This window comes from Grus americana, chromosome 22 (assembly GCF_028858705.1).
Source record: "Grus americana isolate bGruAme1 chromosome 22, bGruAme1.mat, whole genome shotgun sequence".
Lineage (NCBI taxonomy): Eukaryota > Metazoa > Chordata > Aves > Gruiformes > Gruidae > Grus > Grus americana.
In genome coordinates, this window is record NC_072873.1 from 2,178,779 (window position 1) to 2,195,135 (window position 16,357).

At 68.2% G+C, this 16,357-nt stretch overlaps 1 protein-coding gene across 1 annotated transcript; it reads right to left on the bottom strand.

Annotated features, from left to right (window-relative positions):
* Positions 1 to 719: 719 nt before the first annotated feature.
* TBKBP1 (TBK1 binding protein 1) lies at positions 720 to 10,845 on the bottom strand. Its single transcript, XM_054801683.1, has 10 exons — positions 10,585 to 10,845; positions 8,603 to 8,827; positions 8,396 to 8,518; positions 8,207 to 8,311; positions 7,513 to 7,666; positions 7,229 to 7,407; positions 7,091 to 7,140; positions 2,509 to 2,627; positions 1,396 to 2,141; positions 720 to 1,154 (listed from the first exon to the last, which is right to left on the bottom strand). The coding sequence occupies exons 2-10, from the start codon at positions 8,822 to 8,824 to the stop codon at positions 1,026 to 1,028; spliced, it is 1,827 nt and encodes a 608-aa protein (XP_054657658.1). The 5' UTR covers positions 8,825 to 8,827; positions 10,585 to 10,845; the 3' UTR covers positions 720 to 1,025.
* Positions 10,846 to 16,357: the final 5,512 nt, after the last annotated feature.

Sequence of the window (16,357 nt, forward strand, 5' to 3'; positions counted from 1 at the left end):
AGAAGAGGCAGCTTCATTCTCCCCCCACAGCGTTTTGGGCACTGGAAAGGTTTTATTGGAGTCGGTGGCGTTGCAGAGAGCGCGGGTCCCTCCTCCCGGGGCTCCGGGTGCAGTGGGGGGGGGCCACCTTGCCGAGCCCCTTGGGGTGCATGGGGGGGGTGCGTGCCGTGGCACAGGGGGGACATGCAGCGCAGAGCGGCTCGGCGGGGGGGACGGTGGCGTGGATACCCCCCCCCCCTCCCGGCAGCTTTGAGGTAGATTGAACGTGGGGGGGATGGGGGTGACAGGACGGGGGGCTCGGGGTGAGCAGCTGCCTGCAGCCCCGGGCTAAAGCAGGAGGGACCCGGTGCAGGGGGGGGCTGCTGGGGGGGGCTGCGCTGTCCCCACACGGGGGGGGGCCAAGGTCGGGGAGAGCCCCTGGGCAGCGGAGCCCAGTGCAATGTGGGGGGGTCCATGCTGCGCCTCGGGCTGCGGGGTTTGTTTCTCAGCAGCATCGTTGTGGGGAAGGGGGAGAAATGAGGAGGGGGGGTGCTTTTAATGTAAAAGAGTGGAAAGATGCTTGAACTGGTGGGACGAGGTGAGTGAGACCGAGAACAAGCAGCTACCCCCCCCCATCCCACCCCCCCCAAACCCAACTCTGACCCACGGAGCCGGGGAAGGGGCAGCCCCTTCCCTTCACCTGCTTCCTGGGGGCCCGATCCAGGACCCGGCCCCTCGAATCCTCCCTGAGATCAAGCAGCGACACCCAAGGGTGCGGGTGACACCCAAGGGCACAGTCGGGTCCCCTCCAGCACCCACCCGGGCCGGCGTCATCCTGGTGCCCCGATTCGAGCGCCCGAACCCAGCGTGGTGCAGGGACGGTGCGAGGCGGGAGCGGAGGAACCCACTTAGGGTGGGCCGGGGGCTCCGGGGTGGGGGGTGCTCAGTCTTTCCATAGCTACTGAAGACTTGGAGGTATTTCGGGAGCCGTGTTGCTCCTCGTGTGTTTTCATGCAGCATCCAAAGACCGGGGAGGGCGGGGAGGCTCAGATCTTGCTGTTCTCCAGGTGCGAGTCGATGTGTTTCACCAGGGCATCGTCCGGGTAGCCGATGGGGAAGGCCAGCTGGCAGAGCGGGCAGCTCCGCACCTCCGAGTCCACCGTCTCCAGCAGCAGCTGCGGGGGCACAGAATGGCGCTGAGCCCACCGCCCGCTCCCCGTGGGGGTCGTGTACCCCCCCTCCCCCTTCCTCCTCCTCCCCAGCACCCTCCCGCCGCCGGGCGCAGGTGGGCAGAAATGGGGAAACTGAGGCACGCCGCGGGGCGACCGCCCTGCCTGCGTGGTGGGGGGGGGGTGTCCCCCTTGCCTCTTCTCCCTCCCGACCCACCGCAAAAGAGCCCCAGGGGGTCCCGCTTACATTGATTGAGGGCCAGGACTGAGCGTGCTCTGCCCGGGCGTAGGCAGCGGCCGTCCGGTGCGCGGCGTCGGCGTCGGGGCTGGGGAAGCCGGCGCAGAAGGAGGCGCAGCGGATGGCCCCCGCCTCGGGGCTGGGGGGGCTGGGGAGCGCCCACTCCTCTTCATCCGACGATTGCTTCTCGAAACGCACGTGTTCCTCGAAGGGCTCGCGGGTGCTCAGGGGGGCCCCCGCGCCCCCCAGGTACACCTCGCCATAGGGTCGGTGCTTGGGGAGCGTCGAGGCTTCGGGCTGGAGCCAGAGCGAGCGGCTCTGCTGGTACAGGGCCACGTTGCTCACCTCCGAGTAGCTGCGGCGGCCCTGGAAGCCGGCTTTGATGTGGCGGCTGGAGGGTTTGGCGTAGCCCAGCTCCATCCTCTCGCCAGGCAGCCGGTGCGGTGATGCCAAAGCCGGGGACGGGCAGGGCGGTGGGGCCGGAGATCGGCGCTGCTGGGCGGGCGACTGGTTGGAGGGGGGCACCGGGGACCGGCGCTGCTGGGCAGGGGACTGGCAGGGGCCGGGGGCTGGCGAGCGGCGCTGCTGGGCCGGCGACTGGCTGGGGGGTCCTGGCGAGCGCCGTTGCAGTGCTGGCGATTGGCACTGGGGTGCTGGCGAACGCCCCGGCGGAGCGGGCGAGGGGCACTGCGGGGCGGGCGAGCGACGCTGCTGGGCTGGCGAATGGCACTGGGACAGCGGGGAGTGGCGCTGGGCTGCAAAGCAAAATGGGGCAGGGGGAGCACAGAAAATACCCTCCATCAGCTTGGCAGCACAGAAAATATCCCTCATCACCCATGTGCGTCCTGGATGGATGGGGGGATGCAGCCGTGGGTACCCCCGGCAGGAGGGATGCTCCTGGGGAGGGATGTTCCCGGGAAGGGATGCTCCTGGGGAGGGATGCTCCCGGGAAGGGATGCTCTTTGGGGAGGGATGCTCCTCAGGATGGACCCACGTGGGAGCTCAGCACCGGCCAGAGGACACAGGAACCCAGTGTGCTCTCCCCGTTTTTTGCATCCCAGCCCTGTCTGGTTGTGGGGTGGCAGCCCCCCCTCCCCGCCCTGGTCCCCCCCCGCCCCTTACCACCGTTGAGGCTCTTCTCCTGCAGCAGGGCGCGGAGGATCTGGCTCTGCAGGGAGCTGAGGTTCCTCAAGCGGCACAGCTCCTCCGTCAGCTCCGTGTAGGCCAGCGCCAGGTTCACTCTGCGACGGGGACGAAGCGTCACTGGGGGCAAAGCAGCCCCAGTCCCCCAGCTTTGGGGGGGGGTCCTGCCTTGCGGTGCTGTGGGACGTGCCCAAAACCAACCCAAATTCAAGTTTTTAACTCAAAAGGGAACAATTGTGGCCGTGCACTGCCCGGCATCGCACCCACAGCCGCCCTGCGCACCGCGAGCAGCCGGGAAGGGGAGGGAGGTGGGTGCCGTGCTCCCCCCCCCCCGCCCAGCTCTTGGAAGCCCTGACAAAGTCATCAATTCTTCCCCAACTTCGGTGTCACTTTTCAAAACCATATTCTCTGCGGTGATGCGAAGGGAGAAGCCGTCTCCCGAGGGCCCCGCGGGGCTGGGGGCTCGACGCGTCCTCCTGCGCCGCGTGCGGAGGGTTCAACTGAGCTGTTGTGACACCCCGGGGACCCGGGAGACACCGCTCGTAACAGCAGCCGACAGGTCTGCCCCTGCCCGCCCTCCTGTCAGCTCATCAGGGCGGGGGAAGGAAAAAAGAAGGGAAAAGAAGGGAAAAGAAGGGAAAAGAAGGGAAAAGAAGGGAATGAAAAAGGAAAAAGGAAAAATAAAAAATAAAAAATAAAAAAGAGAAAAGAAAAAAGAAAGAAAAAAGAAGATAAAGAAAGAAAAAGAGAGAAAAAGAAAGAGAGAAAGAGGGAATGACATTTCCCCAGCTGGGTCCCCATGTCACGTCCCCACGGCCCTGCCAGGGCGGCACCGAGGACACGAGCACCCAGGGACATCCCCGGACACGACTGCCCCCAAGACCCCCACCCCACCCGTGGCCCCTCTGGCTCCCACCTCTCCTGCCTCAGTTTCCCCTCCGTGGCCCATCACGGGCCCCTGGCTCCGTGCCCAGGCCCCCAGCACAGAGGCTGCGGCCGCTCCCCAAGGCGGGGGTGGGGGGGTGGAGGTGTCCCGGCTCCCCCAGTCCCACTGCTGGATTTCGGCCGCTCCCCTGGGGGGGCCACCCCAGCCACCCCTCCCCGAAGTTCACACCGAGGCGCAGGGAGGAAGCACCAAAACCACAGCGACGGGGCAGAGACGTGAGCGGTGCCGGGGTTGGGGGGGGGGGGGGGGTGTGTGGAATGAGCAGCCCCCACCCAGGGCACCCTGCCGGGACCCCTGCCTGCACCGGGGAGAGGGCAGGGACCTGCCCCATGGGTCCCTCCTGTAGGCAGGGCGGGGGGGGGATGTGTGTGTCTGTGAGGCTTTTTGGGAGGTTTGGTGCCAGGGGGAGGGAAACATGAAGGGGGAAGCTTTTGGTGCCCCCAACTCTCTGAAAAAAAAAAAAAAAAAAAGCTCTGTTTCAGGGCAAACTGTGGGTTTTGATACGCAACTGCAGATAAGCCGTGAGAACAAAACAGCTGCCGAAAACTTGGCCGCCCACGCCCGCCGAAAGCACCGCGGAGCATCGCCGCTCTGACGGGATCGGCCAAATCCTGCGGGACCGTTTGGGTCCCCCGTGGTCCTGACCAAGACGATCGATATCGTGTCCCCTCCTTGTCCCCAGCCAGAGATGCTGCGGCGGGCGCTGGAGTAGGTGGGGGGGGGGGGGGGGCACACGGGACACGGCAGGAGGGATGCAAAGCATCCCAAAACCACCACCACCCCCCCAGCTGGGACCACCGAAGCGAGGGGCTGGGGACAGGTGGGGTACAAGGTGTGTCCCCCAAAAAAGCACCCAATGAGGGCACCAGACCCATTTTTTTGGGGGGGGGGGGAGAAGCACGGCCTCGCCAGCAGCCAAAAGGCTGCTGGCGAGGCCGTGCTTCTCCGCCCCCCCCCCCAAAAAAAAATGATACCTGGTGGTGGCAAAGTAAATTTGCGGTGTGTGGGTGCTGGCCAGGGTGCAGGACCCCCCCGGGTGGGGGGGACAGTGCAGGATGGGGGTGGAAAATAGGGGGAGGAAGGGGTGACATCGAACAAGTCACACCTGGTAAACAAGAAGCCGGCGAAGACTGAAATAAAAGCAGGAACCGCAGGCGGAGCTGCCATCATCATCGCCGGGCTGGGGGGGGAGCGTGGGTTGATGGGGGGGGCCAGGCATGACCCCAGCAGTTGGCCGGACCCCCCTTTTAGTAGAGGGTGGGGGGGAACCGGGGAGAAGAGCAGGGGACGGGGATGTCCCAGCGGCGGCGAGCACGGCAGCAACCCACGGGCGCGAGATTGGGTTCGAACCCACAAAATCCCACCAAAACGGTGGCAGAAGCGGCGGGAGGGGCACGGGGGGTGCTGACGGGTGGGTGCTCCCACCTGCCCGCACCCGACGCCCCCGGTTTTTGGCACCGCGTCACCCCTGGATGTCAGCGGCGATATCCCGGGGACGGATCCTGCAAAGCATCCCCCGGCCCTGCGGCGTTCCAGCACCCTCCACCCCCCCCACCACCACCACCCCGCACCCCCCCACCCTGCTCCCCCCGGGGGCTTTCCCTGTGATTTGGCTCCTGGCTTTTCCCCAGTCCCCTCTCGAGGAGTTACAAGCGGGAACGGCCGTGACCTCAGAAAAGATTAAAAAAAAAAAAAAAGGACAAAACCAAGAAAAGAAACAAAAAACACCCCCCCCAAAACAGGGGCGGCGGGGTGGGGGGGGGAGTTCTGGAGGGACCCCCACCCCGCTGACGCTGTGGCAGCACGCTGACTAATTCGGCAAAAGCCAGCCAGAAAAGTCACCCGGAGATGGAAAGCGGCGATAAGGCACCTTTCACACCAAAAAAAGTGGTGGAGAGGAGCGGGTTACAAAAAAGAGCTGTATTTACAAGAAAAGAGGGAGGGAAAGGCTGGGTCTGGGGAGGGGGCGGGGGGGAAGGTGTCCCCAGACCTGGGGTGAGGGACGTGGAGCCGGCTGTGCCTCAGTTTCCCCACGCCGACCTCGAGAAGGCGGGCTTAAAACCAAGGTGGGTCTGGGAAATGTTAATACATATATTTGGAGTTTTATTTCCCGGTGGGGGCTGGATGCCGTGGGCAGGGGCACGGGGAGAGGGAGGGACGGCACGGGTGGGGGAGCTCAGCTCTGCGAAAAATAAAGTGAATTAAGGGGGGGGAAGTTTCTTGAGGGACCCCCCCCTCCTGCCCCGGGACGTGCGGTGCAGAGACAGGGCGGCAGCCGCCCGGCCGCAGCCCCCGGGGATGCCAGCACGGATGCGGGCGACCCCCCCCGAGCCCCGCGCGCTGATTTACGCCGGGGAGACAAGAAACAGCAAAAGCATCCAACGCCTCGGGAAAAAGGAGGGGGGAACCCCCCCCCCTTCCCCCCACCCCAACACCCCAACACCTTCTCGGCCCCGCGCCAGGCGAGTCCCCGCGCGTCACCTTTTATCTGTCCACAGCTTGGCACGGGCGGCCGGCCCCGGCGCATCGCTGCCCGGCACAGCCTGACGTGCCCGCAGGAGCCGCGATGCCAACGCGGCGCATCCTGCCCGGCGTCACAGCGCGGGGCTGGGGGGGGGACACACACACACGACACGCAGGGGTGCGAAGTCCTGCTTGCCGCGGCCTCGCCGGCACCGGTCGCGGTGGGGACACGTGCGCGAGGCTGAAGCGGCGAGGACGGCGGGGTAACGAGGCCGTTGCCTAATTAAATGGGTTACGGATGGGGGGTTTTAGGGAAAAGGCTCAGCACCGGCCCGGAGCTGCTTTGCACCCCCTGATGCCGGGGGGGCCCTGGGGGTCTGGCTGCCCTGGCACAGCCGTGCCGCCTCCCCCGGCTCTCCTCAGCCCTTCCCAGACTTGGGGGTGCCTTGGCCCTAATCCCAAATCTGGGGTACTCGGTCCCTGTCTCCCAGCACCACACAGCACCCCGGGGGTCCCTGATGGAGCCCCCAGAGCTCACGGCTGCAGCGAGGGGGAGGCCAGGAAGAAGCGCAAGGGCTGGAGGAGGGAATACCGGCACCGGCACCGCGACGGCTCCGCATCAGCCACACCGTTGCAAAAAGAAATGCTGCCGGCAGGGTTTGGTGCAGAGCCGGAGCGGGGTGGAGAAGGGGCAGCCAGCGGCTCCTGGTGCTGCCCGGTGCAGCCACGCCGGCATCCCGCAGCTTGGCACGGCTGCGTGGCACGGCTTGGTGCTGCACGGTGCTGTACGGTGACTGCACGGTGCTGTACGGTGCTGCACGGCAGCCACAAGCCGTCAGTGCCCTCTGGAGGCAGCGGCACACTCGCCGAGCCGGCACCGCGCAGTCTGTACGGTGCCGGACGCCGGACTGCGGCCGCCCCGTGCCTGGAGCCCAGCTCAACTCCAAACTGCTGGGGAGCAGCGGGTGCTTTTGGGGTGCAGGATCCCTGCAGCAGCACTTCGATGGGGAGAAGCCCCTGGGGACCCTGCCCAAAGGGAGGTCCCGGCCCCCCCAGGACACCCTGAACACGAAGCCCAGCTGCGCCCCAGCAGAGAGCCCCCGCGTGCCCCCATCCCTCCCACCCTCACCCCAGTCCACCCCCAGCACTTACTGGTCGTCGCCCACCTTCTTCACCCAGGCCATGTCCCGCTCCGACTGGTCCTGGGGAGGGCAGACATCCCGTCAGCACCCGGACCCCCACCCAGCGGGGACGGGGGGTGGTCCCGCACAGCCGGACCCTGTCCTGTACCTGCTCCCGGGCGTCCTGCAGGTGCTTCAGCTCCGCCTGCAGCCGCTCGCACTCGGCCTTGAGATGCTCCTCGCGGTGCTGGGCACGCTGGGTCTCCTGCCGTGCCGCCTCCAGCTCGGCCTCCAGCCGCCCCGCCGCCTCCAGCCCCCGGCTCTGCCAGCCCCCGGCACGCTCCAGCACTGCGGGCAGGGCACGGCTCAGCGCCCGGCACGGAGCTGCCCCGCCAGGGTCGGGGGTCCCGGGGGGGGGGGGTGTCCTGCGGGGCGGGGAGGGGGGCTGCTCACCATGGGTCAGGCTGGGGTTGGGGTGCAGGGCGAGGAAAGGCACCTCCTGGCCCGGTAGCGGGGTGCCCAGCCCGGGGAAGGTGCTGCCATCGCGCTGCCGCAGCTGCTGCTCCAGGTTCCGGATGCGGCTCAGGTGCGTCTCCACCAGCGCCCGCTGCCCGGGGAGGGGGCAGAGAGCTGAAGCCCACCGGCACCGCACCCCGTCCCCGGGGTTCATCCTGCTCCCCCCCAGCAGATACGGCGCTCAGGGTCCCCGTGGAGCTGGTGGCCGTCCTGGCGGGGTGATGGGGGGGGCTTGTCCCCAGCACGTGGCCAGCCCAGAAGAGGGTGGCACGGTGGGGGGTGGCCCCCCCAGGCTGGGGTGGCAGAAGCTGGGGATGCCCGGTCAACCCCAAGCACGTGGTGCCGGGATGGGGGGCACACACTGTGCCGGAGCCGGGAGCATCCCTCGGCACGGTGGGAGCGGGAAGAGAAGGGATAAAGCCAAGGCACGTGCAGCACCACAACCCCCAAGGTGGCCATAACGGGGGCGAGCAGCCACGGCCCCCCCCAGCCCTGCACCCCACCGCATCCCGGCGGTGCCACCAGCAGCCCCGCGGTGACGCAGAAGCGATCGGCCATCTGCTTGGCTGCTGCCACAGAGCGGGGAAGGGGACCCCGGCGTCCCCAGGCACCGGTCCCCGCCGGCACCCACCATCTCTCCCAGCTCGGTCTCCAGGTCAGCCTTCTCCACGCACAGCTTCTCGTAGGCTTGGATCATCTCCTCCAGCTGCTCCTCCCGCTCTTTGCTCTTCTGCAGCTGCCGGGGGGGACAGGTAGGGGTGGGTGGGCAGCTCGGGGACACCCCCCCCCCGTGTCCCCCGACCCCACCGGCCCCGCTCACCTCGTGCTGGAACTGGTTGAGCTGCTGCTGCAGCGACGCCTTCTCGCTCTTGAGCAGCGACGTCTCCTTGGCCTCGTAGAGGGAGAAGATGTGCTCCTCCCCGAACTCGCCGATCAGCGGGTACTGCGGCCGCGGGGCAGAGCCATCAGTGGGATCAGTGGGGACCCCCGGCCCCATGTCCCCCCCCAGGTCCCCCCGGCCCCTCACCTTGACCTCGTACATCTTGAGCCGACGCTTGAGTGTGGAGTTCTCCCTCTCCAGCCCCGTCAGCCTGTTCTTGATGTCGTCGTAGGCGGTGATGAGGGCAAAGTGGGAGGCTGAGCACATCTCACCCGAGAGGTCGGTGTTGGGGCTGTCGAGCCAGTCCTCGTCCGGCCCCAGCGCCTCCTGCGTCAGGATGCTGATGTCGTCCTCGAACATGGAGTCCATGTCCTGCCTGGGGGGGGACGGACGGACAGACAGCCGCCGGTGACCCCACGGCCTCGCTCCCCAGGAGAAGCGGGGATGAATCCGGCGGGGGCAGCCCGAAGCCCCTGGGGGCGGCTGGGCTGCGGGGGCACAGGGTGCAGGATGCGGCCTGGGGCAGAGGGGGCCGTGGATCAGCCCCCCCCAAGCCCAGCCGGGTCCTGGGGACAGAGCGGGGTCTGCAGGAGCTCGGCGCGTCCCAGTGGCAAAGGGCAATGGAGGAAGGACCGTCCCGGGAGCCGCCACCGGCAGCGGCTCCAACCCCGCAGCATCCCCCGGGGTGGTGGGGGGACCCCGGCCAGGAGATCGCCTCTGCCCCCGCCGGGGAAGGGGGGGACACAGGGGTCCTGGCAGCCCCCCCAGCAGGGGCCATCACCGCCGGGGACAAGGGTGGGAGCAGGGGCAGCAGAGAACATCCCCAGCAGAATGGCCCTGAGGGGACGCGGTGACTTTCCCCACGTCCCCCCGAGAGCGAACGCCAGAAATAGCGGCCGGTGCCGCTGCCTCCCGCCCCGCGCCGCACGCGAGCTGCTTCCCGGCCTCCCACGCCTCCGCGGCGGCACGCAGCCCGTGCCGTGCCCTATATACCGGCGCTGCCGCTCACCCCCCGGGGAGACACCTGCATCACTGCGTGGCCCCCGAGCCGGCACCGGGGGGGGCCTAATCCTGCCTGGCCCGCTCCGCCACACCGCCCGGTGCCACAGGATTTGTCCCCGGTTGAGGATATTGAGTGGTCGAGGCTCCTGAAAGCCGCTGCCACCAGTGGCTCTGCCGTGGCTCCCAGGCTGTTTGGCACAGCCGGCCCGGCAGGAAAAACGCGCCTCGAGCCGGCGAGGAGGCAGCGATGGCGGTGCTGAGCCCCAGCATCCATGCACGGTGTTCTGGCCCCACTGGTACCGTCCCCGTTCCAGCCAGGGACCCTGCGGGCACCGGGGCGGCCGCCAGCCCTGCGCAGCCTCACCGGCTCGGGCAGACATCTGGGAGCCACCGCCGCACAAATAATTCATAGCACAAAGGCAGGAGAGGGAGGCGATTTCTGCAGGGTGACGGGGAGGGGACAGCCCGGCCCCCCCCGAGTCGTGGCTGGAGTCAGGGCCCAGCCCAGCCCCCTGGCACCCCCAGCCCCGCTCTGCCCCAAGGGACAGACACCCCCCCCCCCGGCTGCTCCCGCAGCCTCAGCTCGGCTGGGGCTGGGCAGCCGTGGGCTGCTGCAGCCGTGCGTGTCGCAGCCTCCGCCGGGACGAGGCGCACAGAACGCAGACGAACCCCCCGGCACCGTGACCCCTCCTCTGTCCCCTCCTTGAGGGCCTCAAATGTCCCCCCCCCGCCCAGGGCAGCGATGGAGGGGATGAGGCGCTTGGGACCCAGCTCTGCTCAGGCAGGGAGGGCACCGTCATCATCCCCCCTGGGGAAACTGAGGCACCCCCACAAGCCAAGACACGACTCCCCAGGCCCCTGGTGACCCCCTCAAAGCAAGACCCCAGGAGTCCTGGGGCCGGTGGGTCCCCAGACCCCTGCCCAGTCCCTGCCTGGGAGTCCTGGGGGCACCATGCAGGGTGGAGGGGGTGCCCCTGGTGCTGAGCGGGGACGGGACCCACTCCCTCCCCGACACACAGGGCCCTGCAGCAGCTCTGCACCCACAGCCTGGCCCAGAGTCCCCTGGCCTGGCCCTGCTGCTCCCCAAACCGTGCCTCAGTTTCCCCATCTGTACCATACTGTGACACCTGCCTTGCAGCGGGCCCCGGGCGCGGGGCGAGGTGGTGCAGGCTGGGCAGGGCTGCGGCACAGGCACGCGTGTCTCAGGCGTCGGCAGCGCGGGCAGGGAGCCGCGGTGGGCAGGTGCTCAGGAGATCAGCCACGAGAGGGTCAGCGGGAGATGGCGGCGCTGTCATTAGGCTCCAGGGGCAACGGCGAGGTCCCCACAGCACCGCGCCAGCTACGCTCCCTCCACGTTCCCAGCGGTCGGCCCCTCCTTGAGGCCTACAAATGCCTTTAAAGAAAGCAAAAACGGGGCTGCAGCCCCCCAGCACGGGGATACCACGGGAGGGCTCGGCCGGCAAGCAGCAGCTCACCGCCCCGGTGTGCCAGCGGGGATGGGGATGGGGATGGGAACGGGCTGTGCCAGGCAGCGGATGCTGCCAGGCCGCTGGCACCCAGCTGGCATTTGGGGAGAGGCACCGTGCAGCTGCCCGGCCCCCCAACACAGCCCCGCTCGGGGGGTCCCGGAGGATGCACTCGGTAGAACCGAGCTCCGGCGCAGCCCTGGGCAGCCACCGCCAGCCACGCACCCCCTGCCCCGAGCCTCGGGGGGCTGCGAGCGGGACAAGCCCCCTCCTCACTGCCGTAACCTCCCGGGGGGGGGGGGGGGAGCCGGGGGGCTCCAGGGGGCTGCGGGGAGGGGGCCGGTGGAGGCCAGGACACGGTGCTGCTGCTACAGCCCCGCGTGAACGTGGACGGGCTACAAGCCTGCGTGCAAACCAGCGTGCAAACCAGCGTGCAAACCAGCGTGCAAACCAGCGTGCAAGGGGGGCCGGGAGCGAGCGTGCCCCCCGACCCCGGGAGCGGAGTCCGGGCAGGCGGGTGAGCCCGGGCGGGGGTCGCGGGTACCGGCGGGCGGGGCGGGGCGGGGGGGGAGGGGGGGATTAGGGGTCCGGCCTGCGGCGGCCCCGGCGTCTCCGGTAACCCCCCCCTCCCCCGAGCGCCCCCCGGCCCGGCCCGGTGCCGCCCGCCCCTCCTGCGCTCAGCCCGGTGCCGCACCGCGACGGGGGTCGCCGGGCAGGGAACGGGGACGGGGTCGGGGTCGGAGACGCAGGAGGGGTCCGAGGCGGAGCCGGGGCCGGGGCTGGGGCCGGGGCCGGGGATGGAGCCGGGGATGGAGGTGGCGGGGGAGCTGGAGCCGGGGATGGAGCCGGGGATGGAGCCGGGGGAGCCAGGCCCGGGCGGGGCGGGGGCAGCCCAGTTCCCACCCGGCCCGGCCCGGCCCGGCCCAGGCCCCGCACTCACCGGCGGTGCGGTGCGGTGCGGTGCGGGGTGGTGCGGTGCGGTGCGGTGCGGTGCGGTGCGATGCGGCAGCGCCCGCCGGGATGCGGCTCCTTCCCCGCCCCGGTCGCGGTGTCGGTGTCGGTCCCGGCCGCCCCCGCCGCAGCCCCGGCCCCGGCCGCCGGTTCTTCCGCTCCGGAGCCACCGCGAAACCACGTGGGCACCGGGCGCCGCCAGCCCCTCCTCCCGCCACGCGCCGGTGCCGCCCCCGGGGCTGCCCCCCCCATCCCCCCAGTGCCCCCCGTTACCCCCCAGTGCCCCCCCCCCCCGGAGCACGGCGGGTCCCCGGGATGCTCCCCGGGGCGGACACGCTGCCCCGAACCCCCGACCCCCCGCAGCCACCGCCCCCTGCCCCGGGGTGTGGGGGGGACAAACACCCCCACACCGGACCCCAGCCCCCTCCCGCGGCCGGGACCCCCCCGGCGGGGCTGACCCCGGGGCCGGGGGGCTGCTCCCTTCCCGGGGGGCAACGGCAGAGCCGCGCTGCAGCCACACGCCGTGGGGGCTGGGCTCGCCTCCCCCCCCCCTCCCCCCCCCCCCGAGAACATTTTATTCCCTGAATTGTTCTCTCGGAGCCGCTTCCATTATGGAATTACATCTTTTTCCCTTTGCTGCGCAGGGTTATTAATAGCTGCTCTCCTTTCACCGGCACCGCTGCCGCCTGGGGCTCCACCGGCAAGTCCCGTGCTCCGGGGACAGACCCCTGCAGCCCCCCGGGGTGGGGGGGGACACTGCTGCTGCCAGCCTGGCGCCCGCAGCCCCCAGGGCCTGGACAGACAGACCCACGGCACCACGCAGACAGACCCACGGCACCGGCTGACCCTGCGGCACGAACATCCCTGCCGAGGCCTCGTCCCACCCCACCGGAGCACCGCGGGGGGGGAAGCGGAGCCCCAGGGACGGTGACCGGGAGACATCAGCACGGCGCGATCCGGCATCCCAGCCATCTGCCTCCATCGCACGACGGCTCGTGCCGGGCTGGGGGAAAAGCTGTCGGTGCAAAACCAGGCGAAGACGACGTTTGGCTTCACCCAGCCCCCGTCCCCACCTCGGAGACCCAAAGGGAGCGAAGCCCCCGGCCGAGGAGCTCCCATGGGCCCCCCCGCCCTAGACCCCCCTTCCCCGCGCTATGTTTAGCGCAGCTGTATCATCGCTTGGATGGAGCCTGGGCTGCGCCGGGAGAGCGCGGCGGTGATTCAGCGCGCCGAGCATCGCCGCCGGAGCAGGAGCGGGGCCGTCGGCGGCGCGGCTGGACCCCCGCCCGCCCCAGGTTGGCATCGGCGGGTTACTACTGCTCACGGGATGCCGAGAGGCCGGGGCGATTCCCGTGGCCGGAGCAGGAGCCGGGCGCCGCAGTGGGGGTTTCTGAGCCGAAAATGCAACGCGAGGCCCAGGAGGTTTTGGGAGAAGGATGCCAGGCGGGCACCGGGCTGCTCCGAGGCTTCGGCGGGCAAAGCGTGGCCGTTTCCATCTGAATTTCTGCCAGGGAATCGGCACGTTGCCCTCAGTGCGTGGCCTGGCGAAATCAACAGCTCTTGGGGGCTGAGGGGGGGGTCGCAGGGCAGGGCTGAAAGGCAGGAGAGCACCAACGACCCCAGGGGAATCGAGCGGGTGCAGGCAGGGGCAGGCAGGAGCCACAGGGCCAGGCTCTGCTGCAGGCAGGGCCCCAGAAAAATCCTGAGTGCCAACAACGGCTTTGCTCACGCTGGCAGATTGCTGCAAAGCACTTTGAAGTGCAAATTAAGGTTTTCCATCAGGTTCAAAGTTAATTTTGACGCAAAGAAAACAGCACGGCCTCAGCCCTGCATGCAGGCAATGGAGGCAGGCGTCGGGCTGGGGACGGGCAGCCCAACGGGGAGCTGCGGGCAGGGGGATGCGGTCCAACACCCACCCCCCCCCCCCCCGCCAAGGGGCTGCACGCAGGGGCCAGGGCACAGAAGTTCACTGCGCATTAAGGAAAAGCCTTGCAGCCACTCCGGGAGCTGTCGCAGGGTCGGCTGCAGAGAGGAGGAAGGCAGAGGGAGACTTTGGAGGCGGGAGGAGTGCTCCAGACTCCTGCCATCGCTGCCCGTGTAAGCCAGGTCCTGGGATCTGGGGTCCCTGTTGCACCCCTACAGCCAACGCACCAGCCGGGACCACGGCTCCAGGCAGAGCTGGATCCAGCCCGGCCGCCCTGCGGGATGCTCTGCTCTTCCCGAGGCTGCAGCTCTTCTCCCGTGGTTTCCCCAGCAGCTGACCGACTGCCCCGCTGCCGCAGGGATGCCAGCGGCGAGAGGCGAGGGGAGCGCGGGGCATCCTCCCCCCGCGGCCCAATCGTTTCTGCAAAGTTTTAAGCCAACAGCAGTGCCAGGAAAGGTCCCCCCCAACCGCTGGAGGTCCCTTGCCCACCCTCACTGCTGCAAAGGGGAGATCACCCAACGGCAAGGGCAGGCTTGCAGCACCCCCAGATGTTTGGGGTACAGCGGTTGAGAGGTGCAATGCCCAGAGTGATGGAAACAGCTTTAAAGCCGTGTTTAGAGCCAGCTTTCACAGTAATTATTGCAAAACCAGGTAAAATCTTCACTTCCCAGCAGCGTCTGTGCATGGGAACTCGCCGGGCAGAGCGACTGCAAGCTGGTTGTTCTGCAGCGGTCCTGCTTGCCGGCTGCCCCGGGCAGGCGAGCCTGAAGGCAAAGGCACCTGCGGGCAGGGATGCAGGCAGGGATGCAGGCAGGGATGCAGGCAGGGATACTATCAGGGCTCCACGCGCTCACCCCATCAGACTTCACCTTTCATCTCCCCGCTTTGCTCGCAGCAGAGGAAACACCAGCACGCACCTCCCTGCCCAGGAGCTCTGCCAGCTCCCCAGCTGCTTCAAAATCCTGCTCAGCTCCACGTTTCTCCGTCCCCCCGACGTTACGCGGGCCTCCGCTGCCTGCCCAGGTCAGTCCCTCGTGCTCCCTTCCCTGCTGCCCGGCCGTGCTTCGCCCTGCGGCCGGGTGCTGCCTCCCCTGCATTTCCGAGCATCTCTCCCGCCTGCTTCTCTCCCAGATCCCCATCTTGACTCCGTAACTGAATTATTTAACTCTAATGCATTTTGGGTACGCTCGAGGGCTCGGCTAATCGGTGCGCTTCCCCAGAGCTCGCGGCAGGGAACGATGGAGAGCGGGGGAAGAGCAATCTCTGCTGACCCCCAGCCCGCACGAACAGCCCACGGTACTCGGAGGCTGCGAACCCCCCGGGTTCACACAAGGCCTGAGCTGCGATAGAAACATCAATCGAACACCAGAACGTCGCCTTCGTCATCCTCAGGGACAGTCTCTCATTTGCTACCCCCATTAACCACGTCCAGAAGGAACGAAGGAGCCTGTCAGATCCCTCAATCAAAGGCTTTAATTGCCTGAGCAAAATTATTTAGTGCATTTATGGTGGAGGCAGCGTTGGGCTCCTCAGTTATTACCAATGAAAAGAATTAAGTTGGCTGCCTTTAGGTAGCAAACACTTAAACCCCCCCGGTGACGCACGGCAGCAGCAGCCTGCAGCTGGCTGGGGTTTTCCCTTCCACCCCCATCGGCTCCGGCCGCCGCCGGGACGAAGCCGACCGGTGAATTCATCCATCGGTTCCTGCTCATGGAGTCCAACGCGGGAACACAAACCTCCATTCCCACCAGCAGCCGCGGTTGCGAGCAGAGGGGTTAGAGCGGCTCCGAGGCACCTTCGTGGAGAAAACCTCCTCGCCCTGCCGCCGCGCGGGGTGGAAAACCTCAGACCGTTTTCCACTTGGTGTATCGGGCCCTGCCGTGGAACAGCGCTAGCTTGAAAGAGCAGCCCTGCGTGTTCGAAAAGCCAGCCCCGAGCTCACGTCCCACCTGCGAGGGGATCCCTGGGCGGGCTGGAGTCACCCTTGGGCTCCCCCGGGGTGTCCGAGCACCCTCACCCCCGTGCATTCAGCGCCGAGGCTGCACTGACCCCAGCCCGGTGCTCGCATCGGCGCCCGCTGGGGGCTGCGACCCTGCAACCGGGATCGGCACATCCCGCTCTCAGCTCCCCCGGAACCGCGGCTCCGAGCACGGAGCGACTTCGCTAAAACGCAGAGGCAGCCGCACGCACGGAACGTACGAAACCATCACGTCAGCCGGTCCCGGAGAGCCGCAGCGGTGGAACTCACTGGAGGCCCCGGCTCAGCCTGGCAGGATGCAAGTGAAAAGCTGCGAGTCCTCGTGCAACCCCGCTGCTGCCTGATCCCGTCCTGGCCACGGCAGCAACACGGGGAGGAGGATACGGGGGAGCGGAAAAGCTGCATCCTGCGACCAGAGAGCGTAAAACCCCGTACGTCCCGGCGCTGGAGCCTGCCCCCGGTCAGCACAGCCCTTCCGTGGTCCTGGCTCAGCACCCGCGTGGCGCATCCAGCTCCGGGGTGCTCACAGCGGGGATGCTGGACGTCTCCCCGGTATTCGGGTTGTGGCAGGAAAGCCCCGT

Coding starts and splice junctions, on each gene's coding strand:
- TBKBP1 (XM_054801683.1), bottom strand. CDS start 8,824: ATGGACTCCATGTTCGAGGACGACATCAGCATCCTGACGCAGGAGGCG. Junction 7,667..8,206: donor AGACCGAGCTGGGAGAGATG/GTGGGTGCCGGC, acceptor CTCCCCGGGCAG/CGGGCGCTGGTGGAGACGCA. Junction 2,628..7,090: donor AAGAAGGTGGGCGACGACCA/GTAAGTGCTGGG, acceptor TCCCCGTCGCAG/AGTGAACCTGGCGCTGGCCT.